The 27,021-nt window shown below is 30.9% G+C and overlaps 1 protein-coding gene across 1 annotated transcript in view; it reads right to left on the reverse strand.

Annotated features, from left to right (window-relative positions):
* The window catches only part of Smp_160240 (furin-1 (S08 family)), a gene marked incomplete at both ends in the record, with an annotated part of 92,697 nt that extends 66,055 nt beyond the window's left edge, over positions 1–26,642 (reverse strand). The window contains 2 exons of the mRNA XM_018797034.1: positions 22,813–22,911; positions 26,355–26,642. Coding sequence (XP_018652116.1) covers positions 22,813–22,911; positions 26,355–26,642 — 387 coding nt within the window. The remainder of the gene's footprint in view (positions 1–22,812; positions 22,912–26,354) is intronic.
* Between the last annotated feature and the right edge of the window lie 379 nt (positions 26,643–27,021).

The raw sequence follows: 27,021 nt of genomic DNA on the forward strand, positions 1-27,021 counted from the left end.
ATTGCTGCACAGTAAACCTGTCCTTTGGTTGCTAGACGGATATCTCGCCTACGCCATAAATGGCGCAAGTTGGCGAAAGCTAGACGAGCCTTCTGTATTCGTGCTGAGATTTCGTCACACACCAGACCACAAGGGCTGATGAGACTCCCAAGATAAGTGAAACGGTCGACACGCTCAACTACTTCACTCCCTATCATTAGTTCAGGTGTCGATGCAACCCAATCATGAAGTAACATTTTGCACTTCGAGGGAGAGAATCGCATCCCGAACATGCTTGCATAGTTGCTTATGGTGGTCAGAAGACTCTGCATTTTGTCAGCGTCTTCACCAAATAAAACTATGTCGTCGGCGTATTCTAAGTCAACAAGTGAGCCTCCTGGTAAAAGTTCAACTCCTGGAGATTGAGATGATGAAAGTGTTATCTCTAAAAGCATGTCAACGACAAAGTCCTGATTAGAGGACTGGAAACGTATGGATTTCGCAAGGGCTATTGAACAAAGCTGAATATAATATCAATGTTAGCGATCACTGTATTATTGGTGCATGCAATTTACAACAATAAGGCAAAAAGCGCGTCCTGGATTCCACTGCTAGCCACTATCCATCTTTGCCTAGAAAGATAATAATATATGATTAAAAAACGTTATTTGTAGATTTATCAAATTGGTTGATTTTATAATTAAGGCTACCATTGGTTTACTAATTCTGAGGTTGACCAAGGTAATAGGAGGAGCTGAATATATTTCTTTCGTACACAGTTTCAGGTTGTTTTAGTCCGAATGGATATTGCTTCTGCTGTTCGAACGACTTTGAGTCGAGCCGATATTGGCAGAAAATTTTTGATTCATAAATCAGTGTTTAGTTAAAAATCGAGTATATAAATGTATACTTAGTAAATTTAACATTGAGTAGTCCTTCAGTTATTCATCGTCGAATAATAAATGAGATATCAATATGACATGACAGTGTAGATGAAAAAAATTACTTCACTACATAAAAGAAAGTCGTTATATGAGACGGTGGTATTCAACATAACATAAATATGAATTCACCTAAAATGTATTACTATCCTTTTTTTCTACAGTTTACGTAAGTTAAACGAAGTGTATGAAAATCTTGCTTTTTAAATATAATACCACCAAGACTTCAGTGAACACTAAGTAATTCAAAGGTATATTTCAGTAATGTATATCCATATTATCTTTAAAACTAATTAATCACTATGATATTGATACAGACTATAGGCACAAATTGATCGAAGAATTAAAGAGAATGTCATATTTCACTGTCATAAATAAAATGTGAACTTTTAGCCTCATTTCATTTTTCATGTTAATGTAGTCAAATCATTCACTTCTACAAAAAGTAATTGTTTTATTTCACGAAAATTTAATGAAACAACTGTTCCATTTATTTTTTTTATATGAACAACCTTATATTATAAACATTTTTATTAATGTATATACATGAGAAATATTTGTCACAACCCAGTGATCAATCACTTGTGATTACATCTCAGTCCTACAAGAGGACGGTCGCGGCCCGAATACCTCAGTGGTAACGTCTCTGACTGTGAAGCTGGGTGACACGGGATCGAATCCGTCAGGGAGCACCAGTTCCCACAAGATTACAGGCACACCTTGCTGACGAGTGCCAAGTAGCACGAAACCCGGGTCCAGGGTTTCTTGTTGACAACCTCCAACCACCACCTTATATTTATTACTATAAAGTTTATCCTTTAAAAATCCCATTTTATTGGATGTTATAAACCAAACGAAGAATATTCTCAATAAATTCTCATTTATAACAATAGAATCTAATGAGAATTTATTGGGAATAATATTTCATGTTGAGTTCAAAAATTTCATATATTTACGAAACACTGAAAATGAATGTTATATATATATGGCAATGATATTTCAATATATCGAACGAAGTGTCTATTCAGTAAACCAATAAACGTGCCACACCTAAAAGGGGCGTTTAAATTAGCTTACTCAACACAATAATATTAATACTACTAATCATAATACCATAAAATAAATAAATAAGTTCCAACAATAAAACGGAAACAAAATAGTCAAATTAAACCTTGAAAGTATATATATATATATATATATATATATATATATATATATATAAATACGCCTATGATTCTCTACTGTCGTTATTTAGAAATAGAAGGGAAAAAAGTGAAAATAAACACAGACTACGGTGTATCTAAATAGATCCTAAACAGTTAACAAAATATTGATACCTATAATATGAATTTATACATATACACATACATTACAGAGAATAGATTTTTTTTAACATTTTGCTGACATGACTCTATTTACATCAAATTATTCGGAAAAACAAAACTTTCATCACTATCCTTGGTATCTCTGGTAGGAGAAACGATAATCACTAGGTTACCACTGCAATTTCAAACAAACGTTCATAAAGAGGAAAGTACATTTAATCGACACCTAACTTTAGATTTCATCATCCTATGCTACTGAAGCATGAAATTTATTTTGCAGTCTTACTTCAAGGACAGATGTTAGTTAAAACACCATTGAAAACCAGGAGGTACTATATTCATGTTTCATCCTACTGAGAAATAACTTGAATTAAAAATGCAAACCATTAAATGATGATTCAGCATTCGTAGTTTAAGTGTCCGCCACAAGGCCTGGAGGTTTTGGGTTCGATCTCTAGAAGAGTCGTGGAGACGAACTGCTGAGGAATCCAATACTAGAATGAAGTATATGTCCAATGCTTCATGGTTGTTAACGGTTATCTAACTAAAGCCAATTCGTCATGTTAAACAACGAAATTCAATCATCTCTAAAATCCCTATACTATTAAATTTATTGCGTTTATGAAGGCTTTCTTTCAATAATATGAATAAAAGGAAAAATCGATCCTTAAAGTGAAAGTCCAGTACATTTAACCTTTCAATAATTTAATAGTACATCGAAGTAATAATTGTTTTGCCCTCGGTTATTAATGTAGTATTATGGAAAGAAAAAAGAAAATGACCCACAATCGTTGGTATATCACACATATGGAATATGATGCCCCATTGTTTAGTTTATGTTCATTTCGTACATCTGCAAATTGACATTATAAGAATTACTAACATGAGAAACATGTTCACAATATACCTCCTTCATATATTTAATATTGAAATAGTAATTAGAAAAACAGTAATAAACAAAAGTACAAGCTTATTCGGTAGACATTAAACTAAAGCTATTTCATGATAGATGCCTATATAAAAGGGAATTTGTTTTTCTGCACAAGCACAATTTTAGAATACTACAAATGAGGCACTTCAAAGTTCACATTAAATAAGCAGGCTTAGAATGAAATCGGTTTGAAGATTGCATTCATTATGGATTAACATCAACTGGAGAACTATTGAAGGCCGAGAAACATTAAGCAGCTGTCTAATCACGCCTAAAACCTTTAGTTCTTGTAGTGAACACGATGCTACTTGAATATTAACTCGTAACTCAAAAGTTTACCTTTTTCAACATTAGATCGTTTGTGATATGACGTAATTCTAACCCAATATTATTGGGAAGAGAATCATTTGAAAACAGATGATATTGAAATTTCAGAGGAAACATATACTGACTTAATGAGCAAAAAGTGTTTACCTAACCATAAGAACTTGAGATCAGAAATTTTATCCGCACAGAATAATGTTGTGTAATCCATAGGAGTCCTATACAAGCATTAAACAACTGTCAAGAGCTCTATAACCATTGATTATCTGGATGATACCAAACTGTCACAAAAGACAACGACTCCTCAGCAGTGCGCATCTACGATCCCGCCTTGCGAGATTCGAACCCAGGACCTACCAGCCTTCCTTCTGAATATATTTACTACCTCGATAAATAAATATTTTTATGTATATAGAATTTACCTAATATATTAGTCATATTAAATGAACCAGATAAAAATTCATTCATTAAATTTATGTTTTGAATAAATGTTTGAATATCACAAGAATAACATTCCAGTTCATGCATAAAATTTCATGTTCACCCTTTATAATTCATCGTGTAGAACAGAAATATAAATATCAATACCTACACACACACCACCACCACCAACGTCATTACTACTAGCTAGTTATAACGTTAACAGTAAACAGAAACGTGACAGAGGAAAAACAGCGTTGAATGTTATATCATCTTAAATCATTTTAAGCAACAAATCATTATCAACAGTAAATAATATTTTTTTTAAAAGAACCATAGATCAATTGAAATGTAAAAAGGATAAAAAAGAATTATAACATGATATGCGATAACAAATAATACATGATGTAAATGATAATACACTATAATAAACATACTATAGAAATTTATCATTGTTTTTAGTATAGTGTAATAGTATAATTTAAAAATTATTTAGATCATATATGTATATATGCAAGTATATCATAAATTTAAGTCAGAAATTAAGATAACAGTAATTTACATATTTTTAATACTAAAGATTAACAAAGATTAGTTGAAAGGGTTTCGTAGGAGTTGATATAAATTGCAGGTTGTAATCACAACAGTGCACAGATAACTCCACTAGGAATCGAGTCCTATACTAGGATGAAATAATTATTCAGTCTTCCTGGTTTTTAGAAGTACTTCAACTAAGATTAGTTTGTGGTGAATACAACCTAAATGTTAATGTGAATTGTTCGGGATTTTTAGGTTTACATCACGAATAGAACATAGCTGAACTTCAGTTGAAGCTTTCCTGATGTTGTAATGAAAAAACCATGATCGTTGGAGTGTAACCAATTCATATGTGAGAAAAGTAACATCGATGGCACTGAACAACTGGATCACCATAGTGAAAAAAGGGAATAAATTAGAAAATGTAGGTCACTGTATGCCAGCTCAGTTAATGTGGTCATTACATAGCGTGAAGGTCTTAGGTTCAACCCCTATCGAGACTGTTGGTATATACTGTTAAAAATCACAAATGAACAAAAGGGTTGCTAAGTACTCCCTGGTTTTAGTGCTTTTTTTAAGCTAAACTCAATCTGCGATCTAAAACTATAAAAACATAATAAATCGAGAACATTAATTCCACAGACATATAAGATACATATTTGAAATATATTTTGGACGATATCCAAATATTTTGAAAACCCCCTAAAATTAACGTGCACTACCAGAGAAACAACCCGGTTACTGGTATAAACCATTGAGTTTTAAATGAAACAGCATTAGTACTACATGCAAATATATATAAACTCGACGATGCAAATTGTTCATTTTAAAAAAAAACTGAGATACACTTTATCAGAATTATTCTTTTAATCACCACAAATGAACAAAATATGAATTCATTCCAGGAAAAAGAAAGAACTGTAAAATTAGCTGATCAATATATGACAATTTTGATAATGAAGTCTTTGTTGTTTTAAGAAAAAAATAAATGGAAATGAAATCGTCAGTAGAGCAAGTGTCAGGCTTGATTTATCATTATGATGGAGAATGTCAGTAAATGCGAAAGTTATTTTATTGGAAAAAATAAAATCAAAACAAGAAACTTTTCATGATCTAAATTTATGAATGAATAACGGAAGACAAACAGTTGACACAGTTTTTTGTAGATAAGTAGTACATATAAACACAAGTAATAACATTTTCATATCAGCAATTTATGACAAGGATAAATTAATATGCAATACATGAATATTTATGTATGACTAGGTGATATAACACTTAGTTTTATTATAAATAATAATTCGACCAATGAACAGTTTATAAAAGGAGTAAATTACACAATCATGAATGGAAATAATAAATGATGAACAAAATATTCACACACTGAAAACATTATACATCATATACATGATATTAAAAGGAAATTCTCAATTATTTACACATATACACGATAACCAGCAATGGAATGATACACACGAATGTACACATAGATATATGTATAGACAGAATGCATTGAACACAAAACACTGACAAAGTCAAAATAACAGTGACAATACAATGAAATACAAAAAAAATAAGACAAAAAAACCCAGTAGACAAAAACAACTGCTTTTCAACTTGTTTTTTTCTCCAAATATTACTGTCATCGATTTTTTTTTCACTAACATGTTTTTCAAAGCAAAGGAGTGACAAAACAAAACAGAGAAAACGACAACAATAACAACACTCGATCATGGGAAAAAATTCCCTGTTTTCCTTTATTTCGACGTTTGTGCGCATATGTGGTGTGTTTACAAAGAGAAGGGAGGAGAGAGAAACAAAAGAGGCTGGAAATGAACAGATTTTGATTTTGTCAAATAATTTAATGAGTAGAAATTATTTGTATTACAATTTGTAATACAATTATATATATATATATATATTGCCAATCTAGAAGGTGAATAACTAAACTAAAAACAACAAAATTGGCTTTTAGAAAAGTATTACTGATGTATATAAACATGTAGACGACGCGGAGAACAGAATAGAACGGAGAAAGAAATGTTGAAACGATCAAAGTTATTGATGCGTAAATTAAAATAAGAGAAAATATTTTCTTGCTTCTGTGTCCATAAATGAAGTTGGTCATTCGAGGATGAGTGAGAGAAAGAGAAGGTTTAGTGTTGATCGTGTGGTGACAATAACAAAGTGACATAACTGGGGGAAAAAAACAATCCAGTTCGCTTTCTATTAACTTACATATATGACTAATAATATCGAAATAAAAAAGATTGAAATAATAAACTACTTGTGTTGTTTACAACTACAAACATTAAAATTTGACCTCTAGGGAATAAAATACAACATTATGTTGACGATGATTACAAATTGTCTAAATAATACGTGAAGGTTCAACACATGAGTTTACAACTTATTGATTTCCAACGCTAAATATTCACCAAAATCCATTTGGAATATCCTGTTAGGCATTAAACCTAGATAACTTAATATGGATGTACCGAACTAAATGGTGGGATTACCGAGACAATATAACTCAATGATATTTCCAATCTAAAGTATCCATTTATAAATTTACTGAAAAACAATTACTGATGAACTTATATATTTTAAAACATAATCATTATGTTAGCAGACACTAGACTCTAATTATATGACAACTCATTGTTAGTTGACTAATGACTTCCACTTTCATAAACTCTTCAGTATCGATGTTACACATTTGAGTGAGGTTGAAAACAAAAGACTGGAATTAAATATTCTCGATTATTTTTGATAATAATTGTAATGAAATGTTTGACAACTTTGAGAAATACACAGAACGGTTTTTAAACGAAACAGCTAGAATTCAACAAATTTTTAATGTTAGTGAAATAATGAGAATGATCAATGTATATCTAATTCGATAACAATCTAAAGAGAGAAAAGTTTCAGTATAGGATATTGCTAAAACTATGGTAGACACACTTAACATTAAGACAAGTAAGCATACCACAAGAGATTACGAAGTTGAACTAATGTCCATGGTTTACAGAATAAGATTAGTAATGGATACGAACACATTGAATAGAAATCGGATGCGTGGTATGAATAAATTGATTATATTAGGAGCTGTTTCACTAATATCCAATAAATTTCATCCAGTTATAATTCACAAAAGAATTTCTCAAATTCGAGTATATTTTTAACTGGTGAACCGTGATCTCGACAAAATATGATTTGAAAACTATTCAATAGAAAATAAGTGTGATAGTTTGCAGGTTTAGGTAAATTCTAATAAAACATACTACTTGGTAGATATGAGTAGTAAAATATTACTAACAACTGACTATTAGTAAACCTTATCAAACTAACGAGCTGAATTTCTTAGCGGCCAAAGTGACTTTCATAATTCTACTAATCAGTAGCATTCTTTTCGTATTCTATACATATAAAAATATATTATTTAAGCAACTTAGTTCATGAAAAGATGTTCGTTGTAACATAAAAATAGGATAGATTGGCTAAAAATAACCACAAAGAATAAACAAAATCAACGAAAACCAGAAGAAACCTGTAAAAGATTATCACGCAGAAAAAACACACTCATTTTATTGTTCTTCAATGAAATGAAACTCAATATCTCAATTTGAGACATTTTACAATTATTTCATAAATCATAAAGTCTCAATCACAATAAATAACGAAGAAAAAAAGAGGGTGAATGAAGAGGAATTGCAACAAAAAAACTAAAATAAATAAAGAGGAAGGTAGAATATAAAAAGCATTGGAAATATTTTAAAAAATGACCATAAAAATTTAAAGTAAGAAATAAATAGAAATGCAAAAACCAACATCAATAACTTTAAGACTTTCATTTCTGTCATTGATTAGTCAATTGCCATTTAACAAGTAACAATATCATTGACCGAACACTTTGCATAATAGACGATAGTTTTATTTCTTCAATAAGAATTTGGTTAATTAAAAAAATTATTCCTTCTAGTGAAATCTGTTTCTTTATTACTTGAAGATTAGTTGATCATATGAGTAAATTATCAATTCTGCTAGTAAGAATTGATTCCAGTATTTTCAGTCAGTGGAAAACCAATTTATAACACAATTTGATGTAACTTAAGAAATAAAAATTACACGATCTAACCAAATAGAATGAAATAAGTTTCCTCTCATTTTTAGACAGCTCTTTACATAAGACACGTTTATTTATTAAAGAAATATGAAACTAACTATTCATAAATTAACAATTAAATAGACAGAAACTAATAAAATGTTATTGTATTGTAATATGAAACAGTTAATATACTACTGAAATCCCCTTAAAAAAATAATATATTTCTAATTTCTGGAAGGGAAGGCTCAGGACAGAGTGGGTTGGAGAATGCTGGTCGGCGGCCTATGCTCCATTGGGAGTAAGATGCGTAAGTAAGTAAGTAATTTCTAATTTGATGCTTTGAATTTAAACTTACTCTAACAACGAACAAAACTTGAAACAACAAGATAATTGTAATATCTTGACATATCAACAGAATATAATACAGTCTAGTAAAAATATCGAGTTCAATGCTCCCAATAATGCTTTATGTAGAAATAACAGTCTACATGAATATTTTGACGAGACAAATACAAATAGGCATGTTGATTACAACACTAAATGACATAAAACATAATTTTACTTGTAGTACATAAACATGTAACTGTCTAAAAATATGTTAAATTACTTTTGTTTTAAAAATGTACAATTATGAGTAATACTGAAAATAACAATAAAATTTACGCCTAAAATGTTAAATATACAAAACAGGACATAAATTGAATGATTTACAATTTATAACGCATCATTATGAATTCAAGTATACTAATAAATAAACATATTCCATGAAGATTTACCTATCAATCAAATTTAGTTGAAATAGATTGTACTAAACAATAATACTTATAATTAATATGATTACTATGCTTAATGAACATTAATGTATAAATAAACAATGTATTTAAATATAATAACAAGTAGTTAGTGATGAATCATTTTCTATGATTCAGCTTTTATTCTTTTTTCTATGAACATAGTAATAATGATAGGTATTATTATTATTATTACAATAATATTCTCCAAATAAATACTGAGAAACAACTGTTTACTAATAATCAGAATTTCTACCTATCACTATCTCGCTCTCGCTCCCTTCAGTTGGTGTCAATGGGTGCTCTAAACTATTGAAATTCTTCCAACTAAACGAAGTTTTTTTTAAAAAAAAACACAAAATTGAGAAAGGTACAAAGACAAACTAAAAGAAACAACAAACATACAAACACCACCTTTTCAATTCTATTGAAATGTTTATCCTACACAGAGAAGACAATCCCATCCATCAACAAAATAATAATAATAATAATACCAATTTTTTCCATTTCTAACTATTTCCTCCTAGAATAAATATTTTTCTTCAACATTGACGACTTTATTGTTTTTATACGTTGACTGACAAATAAAATTAAATTTCTGTTTGAAAAAAAAGAAGGCCAAATAACAACTTTGATGAATACAGACATATTATTTCAAAAATAACAAAAATTGGCTTCATATGATATCTTTTTGATAATTTTTTTCAACTATTTCGCTACGTTTCTTTTCGTTTCTTAAATTTGCTAACTTAGACATAAGTCACGTTTGTTGAATTGTAGCTAGAATTAATCTGATTATGATTTAGTGAATAATCAGTTACAACTGACGCATAGAAAGCAAGATATGTACGTAGGTCCAGTTCGACATATCATAAAAGTAAAGTGACGTAGGGATTAAAAGAATAGTTAGCAAAAGGAATCTCATAAATAGATAATGAGAAAACCTAAACGTTGATAATATGGTTCGAGAAGAAATAAAAAGGTGTGTATGAAGGAGTACTTGAGTTCAAGATCTGGAGAAAGATTGAGTGAATGAACCTGCATCACTGAGATCAATTCTGAAACATAGCATTCAAGTTCTCTGACTACTGAGAGAGGTTATCATGCAGACCACAATCAGGTGATTTGGACCTATAGGTAATTCTTTCTAATCATTTAACTTTCATTATTGTAAATTATATTCATGTTAATGTCTGCTGGGATATTCTAAATAATTAAATAACTTATATGCAGTTAACAATATCAAAATAGTATTTGCCAAAAATCATTGAACAGGAGGAAAATACAAGATAGATAGTTTATTCTATTCTCGAAATTCCTTTTTTTTAAAAAAAAGCAGATGACGTCATTTGAAAGAAACCTGGCAACAGGATCTTTAACCATCCAATTGAACATACAAACTTTTTAACTGTTTAACTTGATTACAATAATAAACATTTCTCATATTCACCAACTCATGATATACCATAACTGTTATCTCCTAAAATAACAAATTTACTACAGTCTTCATATGATACTTAATCGATATCAAGTGAATTGACTAAAATACCTGACAAATCAAAAATTTATCAAACTATGGTTAATAAATGATTTCAATTTTTAATCAAATGGAAACTTTTTCGATAACTAAATTTTTAATTCCAAGGTAAAAGAATTAAGTAAGTGGGTACCACTTATATAATAATAATAGTCAGTCAACTAAGAAACTAGGGTAATCAACCGTGAACTAATTTGCATTTAACCTATTTAATAATAATAATATCAAGAAACATCTAGAGGAAAAATTTGTTCCAGATATTAGAGTAAAGCAAAGAACACTTAATCTAATCATCATTATTGTACTTATCAGTTAGCTTAAGTTAGAAAGAGAAATCAAACACTACAGAAACACTATAGAAAACAAAACTTGAATTCTCAGACGCTATAAGTTGTAATAACTTACTAATTAACTCCTAATATGAAGAATTTCAAATGATCACTATCTTACATTGAACTCTGTATGAAGATACAATTGGTAATAATAATAAACAGTCAGCCAGTTAGTCATACGCATCGTAGAACCTGGCACATGTGTATATTAATTCAAGTTGTCAGATATCATTGACACCGCGGGATAAAATTATTAAGATAAATCCCAGGGCAGTAGATATAGTATTAGTGGTGAAAGAAAAGATTAGGAATCAAAGATACTGTTCGAAAAGAAAAAATGAATTGGTAGAATAAGAAAATTTTTAAGATAACTACCATAGTCTCAGACCAATGGTTATGGTAATTATGTGGACCGTATCCAGGAAGTTGGCACCTACCTACATGGGACAGTCGAGCAGTAACTGTCTTCATAGACTGATACTTTGTCTTAACTTGGTCACTCCAAGCTTTATCAGAAAACCCGAACTTATTACTGAATAAAAATTAGGGAAGCACAAAAATGTGCATTGGAAATATCAAAAATTGCAGGTATATTTTTTTATAAATCCAACTTGAGAGTATAAACAGAGGAAAATAATCAAATGTATATGTGTTATTCCACTGCAGAATGATCCACTGGAATCAATTTACTTTTTCTCACATATTATCGAATGATTTCAATAAATGTTAGTTGATAAAGCCATAGGAATAAATGAAAATCTAATTTTCACAGAACTTTAAGGGGATTCTTGTATGGTAAAAATAAATTGTAGTTTTGTACAGAACTATAATCCGACAAAATAACATCTAGTAAGCAATTGTGACTTTGATTTTCAATTGATATCGACACTTGAAGAAGAAACACTGCAAAAAGAAATTATCACGACAAATGTCAGGATAGTAAAAGCAATAACAGTAACAGTGTTACTAGTGTTATTCGGTGTTCATCTTGTTGTGCTCACGAGGTATGGCAACTTGGACCGATACATATATGTGCCTGGTCCTACGTTGAAGCTGACTGACTGACTGAGCATACTAATGACTTATTTACATCTTATTATCAAACGTTATTCGTAAACTTAAAGCATCTGTAAAACAAACATTAATGAAATATGGATTGTGTAATGAACAAGTTTTCAATTCTTCAGAGTCATAACAACCGTTACTGTAGTCTTTTGGTCATACCATATATATATATATATATATATATATATATATATATATATATATACGATGGGTGTGTGGTATGGTAATATGTATTCAACTTGTGTGGTATGGTAATATGTATTCAACTTAAAAAAAAAACAATCAACACTGCAAACATACATATGTAGTCACAGTTTTTTTTCCATACTTTATATTGAAAATTAGTTTAGAAAAAAGAAATTCCATGGTATTAGGTAGAAACGGAGAGAAATGCCAACTACATATAGTAGCAATAAAAATAATAATAATAATCAATATCATCTTGATGACGGATAGATGTTAATGCACGGAAGTTGTTCAATGAATAGAAAGTAGAATCAGTTGACCAACTTTACCATAATTGATGTGAATGTTAACAGATGAAAAATGGTAACATTATTAACTATTTTTTTAGAAAACTTTCTCAAAAATAAAGATTATTTGTACTTTGGTAAAAAATAACAATATAAAGCAATGGATCAGTAAGTATAACAACAAATTCTATGTTTTTTTGAATATTTCATAATTTTAGCTGTTTTGAATTGATGGAGATTATAAAAAACGGATAAATTGAAAATGTAATTCATATGAAAACAATCATATTCATCAAAATGATGTAGAAATACCTTTAAGCAGATACGGTATATACACACTAAAAAAAAATATATTTAAACAATGAAGACTTATGTGAAAGTATGCCTATCATCTATATCCAGCAACTAACAGATCTAACGTATTTTATCAACTTGATAGACTATAAGTAAAGTACTGGAATGATGTAATCTAGATTGAACGTTCTTTATACACGTATCCTGATTTTAGGACATGAATGATTTTTATGGATGATTTTATTTACTTATTTTAAAAAAAATTAAAAACAAGCAATCTAGAAATTGTTAACAAGGCAAATGATCTTACAAGATATCGTAATACACATTAAACGTTGATTTTGTAGCTAGGAAAATGCTTCGAATTTGTGAAACGATCAGAATTATACAATGTTACTTTTCATTAAGCCTTATAAGCAAATAACAGAATTAGTAACTAAAACTTTAAAAATTCTATCCTTTCAACTAATTCATTTTACTGTAACCATATTCTCAAGGTTATAAAACTAGATTATAGGAGGTATGTTGCATTGAAACGGAAATAATCAATAATTGCAGGATGGATGGATAAATGATAATTAGTACATAATGTCCAGTACTATAAAGCTTTTCCTGTTATCCCAGATTATTCCAAAACAAAAAGTGAATCAGTTAAATTAATCACATACATCAAAATAGGAAATAGGCAATATACAATGATTATCTACAAACTAATTTACATAACTTTAACTAATAATGATGTTCTCATAATTACCTCGTTTTAAGCCCTTAAAAAAACAATTACAGGAAAGAACTTTAAATTCACTGCTCTTTTATTTTATTTTTTCAACTTTATAACCTGGGAATAAGCATCCAAAACCTTTGCTATTTGTGAACAGTTTAGGAGATCAAATTTTATAAAGTTTTAAATAATTGACATACAATTCTTATTTATCAGAAGGGGTTTTGTGGAGATTTTAGTAATTTTATAGTTGAATTCATGAGTCAATTGAAGCTAGACCACCATGCAAAACCTGGAAGCACTGGACGCCTGTTTCATCCTATTAAGGAACTCCTCAGCAGTGCGCATTCACGATCCCGCCTCACGTGATTCGAATCCAGGACTTATCAGTCTCGTGCACGAGCGCTTAACCTCTAGACCACTGAGCCAGCATCCAACGGTGTTAATGTCTAACTTCAATTGATTCATGAATTCAACTATAAAATTACTAAAATCTCCACAAAAACCCCCTTCTGATAATAATCATATGCTCATTAGTGACTGGCTTCAAGAGGTATTTCCTGGAGTTCTAGTGAGAAGCAGTGACCAGTGGAGTTCAACCAGGTCTGTTGTGAGATAGTAATTCACCGAAGATAGGTTATTGCCAAATAACTCAGTTTTTTAATGATTCACAAAGGTCACCTACCTTTTGTTGCAATTCAAAATATTTATTTGAAATATTTTGTGAATATGATAATACTTTGGAAACTATTCTCATGAATTGAAGCCAGCCGGAGCATTAGAGAAAACCAAAGGGCGCTGAATGATCTTATTGTTTCAGCCTGAGATCTCTCAGTAGTACGTATCAACGACCCTACCTAAGGAATGAACACCCAGGTATTAGGCCTTGAAATAATCTAATATCAGTTGTTGATAAGCTACCTTCGAAATATTAGAAAATCTCCAAAAACTTACTATACCTAATAATATGAATAATGATAATAAATAGCCTGGTTAACAAATAAATCCATAAACAAGCAGCTTAGCTCACCAAAACAATAAGATTCTCGTTCAATTACTTCACTTTAGCCTAACATGAACTTAATTTGTTTCATATTTATCCAATTTACGTACACTTTTTGGAAATTTCATTTTTTTTTTAATAGAAAAAAACGTACTATTAGTCGACCAATATATTTTCCTTTGAAAAATAAAACAATTTCAAAGAGAGAATTCATTCACTAATCACGTATTCGTTATTCTTTATATGGCTCGTAAAACTTGTCCAACCTTAACATACTAATTAATTAGTAAATTGGATTTTGTTTTAACAGTAGAAGGGACAAGGTTTACGCTGGTGATTTTGTCTAATATGGCGACGAAACTTCATTGGTTAAAATAACCAACATAACGATAGGAAATAATCTAATCACATTTTGAAAAAACTCCTTACTAGTGAAATACAAATCTATCCCACATTTATAAAAGAATTATCTCTGTAATCATATATACATTGAATACAATCAGTAGAAATAGAGCATACAAAGATACAAAACGATTGTGTGATTACAGAAATCCTATTTTCTAACTTTCTGGAAAATTCTAAATGAGACAAAAGTGGAAGAAAAAGCCCAAGCCGATTTTAAATAAAACTTTTCTAAATAGAATAAATAAGAAATAAAAAAGTTAAATGATGAAAAGGCATGAAAATCTTTCCCCATAGTTTTTGTTTTTCCTCACGGTGTTTTTTAATTTGTCTAAGAGTATGAAGCTTCAGATTCTAGTGGTTACAGCAACAAATTTTAAACGATTTATCATTTCAATTGTTCAAATAATAACATCCAACTAATATGCTTGAAAACAATATAATAAATGCAGTCTGAAATTCAGACGTTAGTTGGTTGTTGGAGGTAGTCGACAGGAAACTCTGGACCTAGGTTTCGTACTATTTGGTACTCGTCAGCAAAGTCTACCTAAAATTGTAAGGGACCTAAAACACATGATATTGGTCACTACCAAGTGATCAGTCAATTGTAAAGGCTAAGAAACTGTATTTAACAAAGAGTTAATTTTTTCAGTATGTACAACTGTAGTAGATATATTTCTACGGGGAAATATCGTAAAATAAAATTAATAGATTTAAGATATACTTTTTAAGATGACCCATAGAGAAAAGTATTTTTTTGTAAAAACAAATAAACAGATAAATAACTATATATAATACAAATAATTGTTTCATTATATGGTTAACTTGAAGTGAATACACACTACAACACCTCCATTACCTGGAGAAGTTAAAGGAAGAATGGATACCCACAAAAATTGACCAAATGTTTATTGAAACGACCATCATACACAAAATCAACAGTAAAAGTCAGCAAACAGACAACATCAATCTGCATGAAGAGCGAATCTGAGGTAACAAACAGGTTATTAAGGCCCCTAGGAATAGGTGTAGCCCACAGGCTGACGAAATCGTTGTAGTATCACGTAAACCAAAAGACACAACGACAAACAAAGTAACCGCCTTAGACCTAAACCAGAGAATCTTTAAAAGCCTAGTACTCTGACAAAACATCAATCAATAGACATCTCGAAATTGACTAAATCTATTAGCTAGTAAGAAAAAGGATGAACAAACAATCAAAACGAACATGCAAACAACGATCACGTAGTTATGAAAAACTAAGTCGCAGGTCAACAGGTAAAGATGCCAATCAATGTTGTCCAGGAGAACCATGAAAAATCTCACAACTAAATCCCTCAGCTCAGAAAATCCAACACCTCCAGCTTCAAAATAGTTTGTGAATGAAATAGACATCAGTTAACAGAATAATAGGAACTAATGATTGCCGAATAACTATGATACTATATATTTCTTAAATTTATACAAAAAGCTTCTACTGAGATTTAAGAGATAATTTATTAACAGTAAGCGATTCTCATTATACAATATTTTCTGGATAAGCATCATTGTTGTTAGGGGTTGAAAAAATACAAAAGACCCATCTTTTTATTGCACAGAAAGAAAGTTGGATGTATGTGCAATCCTTTTCAAAGAACACACAAATTATTTCCCGTGTGACAACACTCTGTATGTTGACATTAATGAATAAGGGCACAATTTTTGTTCAATATTTCCTATTTTCAATGCTTTCGCATTGGCCTGTCACTTTACAACACAAGTCAGGTCATCTATATTAAGTTTATAAATAATGATTTTTAGTTCACTACAATTTCTGACGATCAAAATGAATTCATTTTCTTTCTGTATTGGCATATATTACAAATATAAACATTTGATCAATAACATTGTGAAATTATAATGATATGAACAGCAACTAGTAATACTACAATTTGATCATATAGATTTTACATTTTAAGAAGTAACCAGATTTAGACAGTTTTGTAATTAATTCGCCTTAGAATTTTATGTTCATTCAAACAGTTAGTGAAATGTGAATACTTGCCTAATCATATTGTACAACTTGTTAATTTCAGTGAGAAAATTTTTTTACATGCTGTGTTATGCACTGTTTTGCAGCAAGGAAATACTATGTTTCTATGCTATGCTTTAGCATTTTATCTCTGTTTACTTGTTACTAGTTGGCATCAATTATCTTATAAATCTCAATAGAAGCCTCTTGTATGAATTTTAACTGATTTGAGAGCAGAGCGAAATAAACTTATGGATTGTCAAACCTATTCATGGAATAAGTAGAAAAAATGTTATTAGACAAGACTAGAACAACATCAATTTGTACATTAAGACTAATACATTATCTCAGTAGTGTAATATACCTATTTTTTTATCTGGTTGTAAATAATATTGTAAATGAATATCCGCTCCATCTTTTCTCTGCCTTTTTTTCTCTCAAGTCTATCCTCTTAGTTTCATCTTGTTTAGGTTTACTTTACATTTCGTTTCATTAATCAATTAAGTTGTGCATAAAATATATGATGTAGTGAGTATTTAGTTAAGTTCGGCTAATTGGCCAATGAAAATCAGTTCGAATTAACAATTTCTACATAGCGTTTTTCCAGAAAATGGCTAATAATGAAACAGTAAAAGGAAAATAATAACTGACTTACAAAGATGACCAACTAATTATATTCATTTAGTATTGTTTTTTTGAATCTTCCCATCGATGTGTTAGGACTGCAACTGGTCAGTCTCTAATTGGCATATGTGCATACTGTGCGTATTGCCTCGATATAGCCTTAACTCACAAGCATGGTAAGCAAAGATGGATAGTGGCTAGCATCCAGCTGACGAGTCCCAAGTAGGACGAAACGCGCGTCCTGGATTCCACTGCTAGCTACTATCCATCTTTGCTTACCATAACTAATTATATGCTCAAATACAATGTATAAAAAGAGGATTATAATTATAACCATATTAATATTAATAGGAAACACAGATTCCATAAGAAATAAACTAGACATCACTGTTGTTTAAATATATATCAACAGTAGTTCAGTTCTTTTGAGTTTTAGATGATATTATGAAAAGACTATGGATTAAAAGCTGGAAAATTATTACGGATATGAATGTTTATTTATACATTTACGTCAGAAATAACTAAGAGTACATTAATAACAACTTATAACACTTCATGTAGTCTTTTCTTCCACTTCCTTTCACTACATGAATTACAAAGGACATAACCTTTTTGATATTGTAAATAAAAACCATAATTGGCGGTAATTTAAAATAATAGCAACATTTCTTAATAAGTAGGTGAAAGAAGACGATGGTAACACAGCAGTAAGTTAAATAAATTAACATTTATCACTTATCAATTTATTCTGAAAAACAGACTGTAATATATATTTATGTGAATGGCTTAACAATACAATGTTTACTTTTAATCCTAGTCATAAGTAATGTAAGGATCAGTATGTGTGATTGCAAACATGCGATTTGCATTATTCTTTTACAACTTTCAATATCATATCATTAGTTGGCTTTACATTATTTTCAAAGAAATGTATATATTAATCTCATTTAAACAGAAGTCATGTTTTGCTAAGAGCTTACTGTAAATAAAAACAACAAAGCTGAATATGAGGATTTTCACTACTCTGAGATGTTAACCAGAAAATATTGATTAATAAAAATGAAACCAACATGATTAAGGGATAAAAAAAATAAAATAATGATATTTAATACCAGTGAAGAAGAACAGATTGTAGTGAAGCATTGGTTATAAGTAGTCTAAGTGAACTTTTTACAACCAGATAAGCTCATAGAATAAAAGTCATAATGTAAAAGTATTACAGAGAGATACTGTAAAACAGAGCAATACCAGTGAAACTGATCATAAAATATATGAAGAGATTAAATTAGTTCGGAGTCCTAAATAGTTTATTTAGACCATTCAAAGACACCTTCTGTATTTATGGACTGTTATAACTCCCCGAGAATAGGTCGGAAAAGCCTTCAAAAGCCAAGAGAAATGAAAAAAATACATCGACTAAATCAGAGGGCCCTTGAAATTACCAAGGAAATCTAGAAATTGGCTGATCGTGTTTACTTTATCCTGAGTGGACATTTGCTGGGGGTGTTGCCAGTTTCAGTGGGTTCCCCAATACTATGTAATCCTACAAACACACGCGTTTTGTACAAAATTAAGCTTTGAAATAAAGCTTCTTCTAAACTTCCCACTCTCGGTTTCCTGTTAGCGATTAAAATGCTTCTGGGGATATGGAAGTGGTTAGGAATTTGGTGTCTACGTGTACAAAGAACAATAGGTATCAGTGCAAATCATAGACAAATATTGTTTAATGTAGCCTTGTGGAGAGATGTGTCAGTAGTTAAAGTACTTGTCTTTCAACTTTCAAAGCACAATCTCGATTTGTGAAGATGAACAGTATTAATGGACAAACTATGAGTGTACTTCAAAACTGAGCACTTGAATCCCTACTTAATAGACTATGATATACTTGTTTATATATTTCATAAAGTAGTTGATAATATATGCTACGCTAAACCTTTTGTTCCTGGTTTGAATGTTGTCCAGGAAGATAAGTATATTATACTTACTTACGCCTGTTACTCCTCATGGAGGAGCATAGGACGCTCACTAGCATTCTCCATCGAACTCTGTCCTGCAGCTTTAACTCCACCTGTAACTTATCTAGGGCTACTGCCGGTCCCAAGCCCTGGTAAAGGAGGAGGGTTGGGCACTGTGTCAACAACCCCCTCCCGTAGAAAATAACATTGCTAAAGCAAACGCTAACCAGAATAAACAAGTCTATTATGATGAACACCATTAAAACAAGACTTCTCAAGGACTGTTGTATACGACAATATGATTCTTATTGGCTAAAAAACTGAAATTGTATCGTTTCGACATTGAACACGCATTATTAACACGACTTTTACTGTTTTTGAATAATGATAGTTAATGGTTTTACGATATCCTGATAGCAGATGGATTCATAATTTGTATAATTTACGGAAAAATAGATAAGTACATACGACTTTTAATTCACAAGGATAATTATAAATTATCTATTATGAACTAATCGCAAAGATACAACACATCTATTACGCAAACGTTATTCATAGAAAAGAACCCTCATTTTATAACTAGCAAAGGTTCGTAGTATTAGCTTACTACAAACAAATGACATTTTCTCCGGTTAAAGGTGACATAAATTTTAAAATAATTAGTAACACTTGCGAACAAATTTAAAATCACTGAGCATATACAACGCAATGATATAGATTTCTGAACACTATATATGCACTTTAATAAGAGATGAAACCTGCAAAATCAGTAAAGTTCCTCCCAAAATATAGATATTAAAGATGGATTACATAAGGACCAATCACCCATGAGAAATGTTAAAATGGATAGCGCTATTTGCAAATAATATGTATATCTGCCAGTGAGTCTAGTTACAGTTACATTAAAAAGGCATACCTATAGTGCAGAATATTTCAAAGATATCAGTGAGAAATTTTGAGCTGATAGTTGGTGCGTATTAACTAGCATATGCGAAGCCACTAGGTCAACAGTGTAATATATACTTTTATCAACAACCGTATTTATACAAGTACTTCTGTACTTAACAAGTCCTCATAGATATACAGATAGGGTTTATAGGAGGGTTGAGAGAGCAGAGTTTTGTTATATCTTGTTGACGAGTGGATGATTAGTTGATGTGTGACGCGATAAGACCGCCAAACAGGGAGCAGCGAATTGTCGATTGGAACAGTGACACGAAACCGTACGAGCAGACTAGAGTGCTAACCGGTCCTGCGATCTGCCTAGCCCAACCAGTTAAGTCCAAAACACCGATAACAGCCTCAGTGGTATGAATCATTGTATTCCAAACATACTGAGTTATATACCAACCAACAACCATATCGACCCATAAAATAGATAATAACATTTGTACAATATTTAGCCGAATGTTACTGTGAATAGTAATCAACAAACTGATGATAACTCAAGAATCGTATGATAATAAGTCAAAGGTCAAAATAAAACTAATGATAAGAGAAATACGAATATGAATAGTTCAGTTACGTAATAATTGTACAATAGGAAATAGGCATATTACATTGATCCATAAATAGACCATTCGTAATTCACCGGGGGATATAACAAGTTTAACTTTACAACGCTTTATGGAGGCGAACGTTAAATTGTTAGAATGAATGGATAAATTTTAGTACAAAATAAAGTAAGGGGTAAATTCATCTGACATGTTATCGTCCAATATTTCTAGCTGAATCGTTAAATAGAAATAAATAATATTATCTACTCTAATCATGTGACATAATGTTTCATCTAAAGTAAATTAAAAATTCAATAGAACCATCCCTTCCCATTTGATATCAAGTTAAATATGATCGGAATCTATAATTAGTAAATTGGCTTAAGTAATACAATTACAAATAAATTAACTAATAATAACGACATAAGTAGGCTACAAGTAAATTAATAATATGACATAAGCAACATGACTTCTTTTTAACTAGCTGGAAGCTTTATTCTACCAAGACATCCGTATTTCACAGTAGAATATTGAATATAATAAATTTATATACTTGATCATTTCTAAAAATGAAAATAAGATAACCTTTGTCTTGATTGTACCTCATTAGGTGTATTTATATGATAAATGCTTCGAAAGTTTTATGAGGTGATATTTATCTCTTTGAACTATTGCTTTTATCATCAGTACACTTTGTATACAATCCAAGATTTGTGAAATCTGAAGAGGTAAAGTACATACAGACGAAACCCTTTATGGAATACACTCTTTTAGGCAAGTTTTCAAGACGTGGTAAAAACTTGTTAGAGTTTTTTTCAATTTTATAGGTATTTCCCCACTTGCATAGGCCTTAAATCTGATTAAAAATTAGCCTTGATCACATAACTATGAGAAAATATCTCAATACGAACAATTGTATTTACAACATTTATTGAACTGTAAAGAAAGAAACGTACTATTCCAAAGTCATCGCAATTTAATTCCTAAACAACTGATAAAAAAATAAGAAAAAAACGATTTACGTCGTAAGTTTTAGTAGTTGTTGCTACAGTTTGGTAAAAAAAAAATCATGCTCAACAGTTCCCGTTTTCTGATGATATTAGATAAATTTTTTATGTTCTGGAAATATGTGAAGTTTATTTTCATTACTAGATGAAGTCGGATGGAAAATACTGAGTAGCACTAAACCGGTGCTAAGTCATATTTCGAAACTCTTTAGTAATGTGCAATATCGACCCAAATTATGACGAAATCTGTTTAATCCTTCTCTAGTTGACGTCTTCAGTGATAATCAACTCCAAAATTCACTTTCTGCGGAGTTAATTATGAATTCCCAATAAAATTCATGTCTTAGAGAGCGATATATTTTATTTCTTTTTCTTAGTACTACATATTTATAGAATCAAAAGATTCTGTTGAATAACGATTTAAAGTCGATCGATAGTTTTTACCACATCGGAAAGGTAAGCGTTCATATGGACAAACAAATGAATAAAGCAAAAATAGTTTCGTCAATCCAGAACGACATTAAAATGAAACCTACCTGTTCATCATTAGCTAGTTGATCATGATAATAATTGTTTTGTCTTAAAGATCTTTTGGAAATACGATTATGCTTAAAATGATAAATTCCAGGTAAAATCTAAAATAAGAAAATAGACAAAAAATAAATGACCACAATCAATAGTTGGTACATAAAATATGATAGATGTTGCAATATAAGAATAGATTTAGAAGTCGATTAAAACCTGAACTAAAGTATATGATAACATTTACAGCTTTCCAAATCATATGGCTAAATAACATCACATAGCAAACAATTCATATTGCAAATAAAACAGTAAGATTAGCCTACTCGGAAATAAGGTTAATTGACAACAGCCTTGATTTAATGTAATCAGATAACTAATTATACGTTTGTGCATTGAGCGTTGGAACACAGTTATCTGCTAGACCTGCTTATATTACTGAAATACCAAAACCAATATAAATTGGGTACGGTGTGAACTTGGAATCTGGTGATTGAAAGATGGCTGCTTTGGTCACTAAGTCACTACATCACTAGTCAAATACCTAATCAGATTAGACAACATAAGCCAAAGGAACAAAAATTAAATTATGTAATACTACCGCTATTTGTCAGAATTATTAAAACTAATGGTTAATTTCACTAGAATAATAAAATACAACATTCAAGAGCTTAAAATAATATAACAGAGAATAAAATGCTATTCATTTCACTTCTAAATGTTCAATTTTAGATCATGTAAAACTAGCGAAACCAGATTTCATCATGAACAATTTATTAAGAGTGTATACGAAATTTCACTAGCCTAATATTTCATTTTGTCCCTCTAATCTTTCCATTTTGACATTAACTTATTATATTATACCTATTTCGGGTAAAGGGACTTGACATTGATAGTTGGGCAATCTCATCAGATTGATTCTCTCAATGCCTAAAAATAAAGAAGGAATACGTATAACGGTGGATTAAATAATAAACTAGGTGCAGAAACGAATTGGGTATGTGTATGCATGTCATATTATGTGGAGATCAGAAAATTATCGGCAATCCTCGTGCTTAGAACAGGACAAGTCTAACAGCTTAAATGGTCATCGTCTTTAGCACTGTCTCCACTTAGCAGTGACATGTTATAGAGTAGTGAGAGATAAACCAAGCCTTCAGTGTTTAAGTCATTAGGGAAGAATCCAACTAAGATAACTGATAAGCACTGATTAAAAGTCAGTGGTGCACATTGACTTCGGGACCTTGAAGAGGTAAGCGATTTATGTATCTAACTTGGTCATCTACTACCGTCAGAGTAAATAATTTGAAGTTCTGTATGTGTTTATCCTGGTGTAGTGAACGAGAACACAAGTGTGGACAATCGAATGTATTTGAACACGAAATTACAGAATCTTTTAGTAAAACCAAAGAATCAAACAGTAAATACTTAATTTGAAAAGTAGCAATCAATTGTCTCAAACTTAACTGTTCCTTTGCAAATGTAAGTCGATCGTCTCAAACTTTACTGTTCCTTCATTTCCATACCAATCGCTTTTTGTCCCCGTTCTTTTCTTTTCGATCTTCTGCTGCCAGACATTCTATTCTTGACTAGCGTTATATACTATCTACGTCGATATAAATAGCACACACCACACTGGGATCCTGTAACACTAGTACCGAAATACAAAGCTGACAGCACAATCCTAAGCCTATGAGTCAAACCTTCACTAGTTGACTTCCACTAAGCGCCATTTATTGGATATTGGATAAACCTCAATTACATTAAGACGTAACTAACTGAAGTAGCTATGTCTTTTCATAATCTTTACCTATGATTTAACATCATGAAGCAGGGATACAACAAAGGATGATATGCTGTCGACTGGATGATACGACGAGATACAATTAACAGACCTTTTAAGTTAGGAGATTTTCTAGCAAACAAGCGTGAATAAATGCTCATCATCACTGAAGCAGAATTACGGCAAACAAGAAGTTATTTTCAAACATTTTCAACAATTAATTTTCACATAAACAAAATAATTAATTCCTTACACTCAACCTACCGATGAAATTTAAGAAGAAATGAAATTAAAGCACCCTGATAATAAGTTGTAAAATTAAGAACACGTACTCTAAATAAAGTAAAAAATGAAATTTAAATCCTAAAATCCTTGCTAATATGCCGTTAGATTATAGCACTGGTATAGATAAGCCCCGATTATTGTAAACAACACTCACAAAAAACAGTTTGTAAGATTTCCTAAAATCCAAGGATTAATTTCGTAAAAAAATTCTTCGTGATTATAATGACTGCCCCGTTTTCAGATGATAACTACGTCTTGTGAAATCAATATATATATATATATATATATACTGATAAAACTTGAATATATTATTTTTACAAACAAAAATACATTGATGATAAAAATGTATACAATCTACTAGACGACCAATCCTAATCCCAGGAAAACTGAATGATATGAATCCTAGTTTACACCCGTCTGTGTAATCGCTTGTCGTTCCCCCTTTGACGGACAAAAGAAAAACTACGGGACTTTATTAGGTATTTACTGACTTAGAATTATTGGGGTTTTAATGTAATTCAGTTCTCGGTTTACTGAACTTGCTAACACCTAACTGTCTCTACATCTAGTATAAGAAAATTTCTTGATATTTTCTAAACTACGTCAAATAAAGTCTTTATATGAAGCTTTTATGTGAAGGACTATGTTTTAAGATGATATAGTGGATTCACGGATAGACTTTTATACACAAAACAAAACAGGCTTGTTGAGTATGGTCCAAGTGGATATTAGCGACAAATTACTAAAAGTCTCGTGTTGTAAAATGGACTTGTACATCAGCTAAAGAATTGTTTCCAGCTCTTCAATTTTTCTGCCAACACAAGTTTTCGGAGTGTTCTTCAAAATGTGGCATATGTTTGCGACGATTTCATCACATATTTTAACTTTATCTGGACCTCTGATATTCTCCGTTAATGTGTATTCACAACATCTTACGTCCACGTTCATTTCTGCGAGGACATTCAGCCCAAATCCAATTTCAATTACAGGTTGTAAGCAGCTAACGAGAACCTTACGAAATGAAACTAATTTAAGTCATATTGACCGACTTGCTTTGCTTGCTCTTTTTAAAGTAATAATAGGAAGCATGTGCATAAAGTGGACGCGTGTTATTCATGCTAACCCAATCAGGTACCTAGATTGGTTATCTTAAGGTAGTGAATATCCAACCTGGGATTAAAAGACAACTCTCCCAGAAGAGATAATAATGTTTCAGTTGACTGACGACTTTTTCGATGAACACATTACCAAGTTAATTCGTAATTATAAAAAAGCTTAGAAGTATATTGGATAGTCGAGATTCTGCATAAAAACCTATTGATCCTATGGATATTTCTTCACCTGTAACATAAATCTACTCTTATATATCGTACCAAAGCTGCCGAATGTTAATTATATTCACATGAAAAAATATTATTGCCTTTAAAATAAAATACAATGTATGATTTTTTCTCGGTGTTGATAGTCACTATCATGATTACTACTTACCTCTCCAAGATATAGAAATCCGTACTTTTCGGCTATAGCACGCGCAGCCTTTTCACCCCCTTTAATTTCTACAGCCCAATAGGGGGTATATAGTGCCTTTCTTTTATTATGAGGTAAGTCAGATAGCTCAGGTGAAGTGGAAGCATTTTGCTTGGGTATAGTTTGATTGTTTGTAGTACAACAACAAAGCCTGACAGTGACCAAAATTATACAAACAAGTGAGCATATTTTATAAATCTGAAGAGAACGAGTAAGGTTCGGTGGGTAGGTCAGGAATATATATTCCATTGTAAATTTCGTGAATCATAATATTAATCACAAGCATAGCTTTAGTTCATTTCTTCACTAGTGAGATTTTTAACAAACTAGAAGAGAATAAAACAAGACGATGATGACCTTCTCATTGATTGGAGCTGAATCTACAGAACGCTAAACAATTGGTTAATTTGAACAACTTAAAATAAAAGCAGTATTAACCTAAAGATTACGTAAGTCTTAGATAATGAAGAGCTCATTGGTTCTCAGTGTTTACCAGACATTTAGTGACACTCAAGATCTTTTTCTTTTTGAATCTTTAGATGGATGGAATTACATTTCAGTATATCTTGTGAAAAAGGGACCCTCTGGCAACACCAGCCACTAGAACTCGAAGAGCTTGTGTGCAATA

The sequence above is a fragment of the Schistosoma mansoni genome, chromosome 4 (assembly GCF_000237925.1).
Source record: "Schistosoma mansoni strain Puerto Rico chromosome 4, complete genome".
Classification (NCBI taxonomy): Eukaryota; Metazoa; Platyhelminthes; class Trematoda; order Strigeidida; family Schistosomatidae; genus Schistosoma; species Schistosoma mansoni.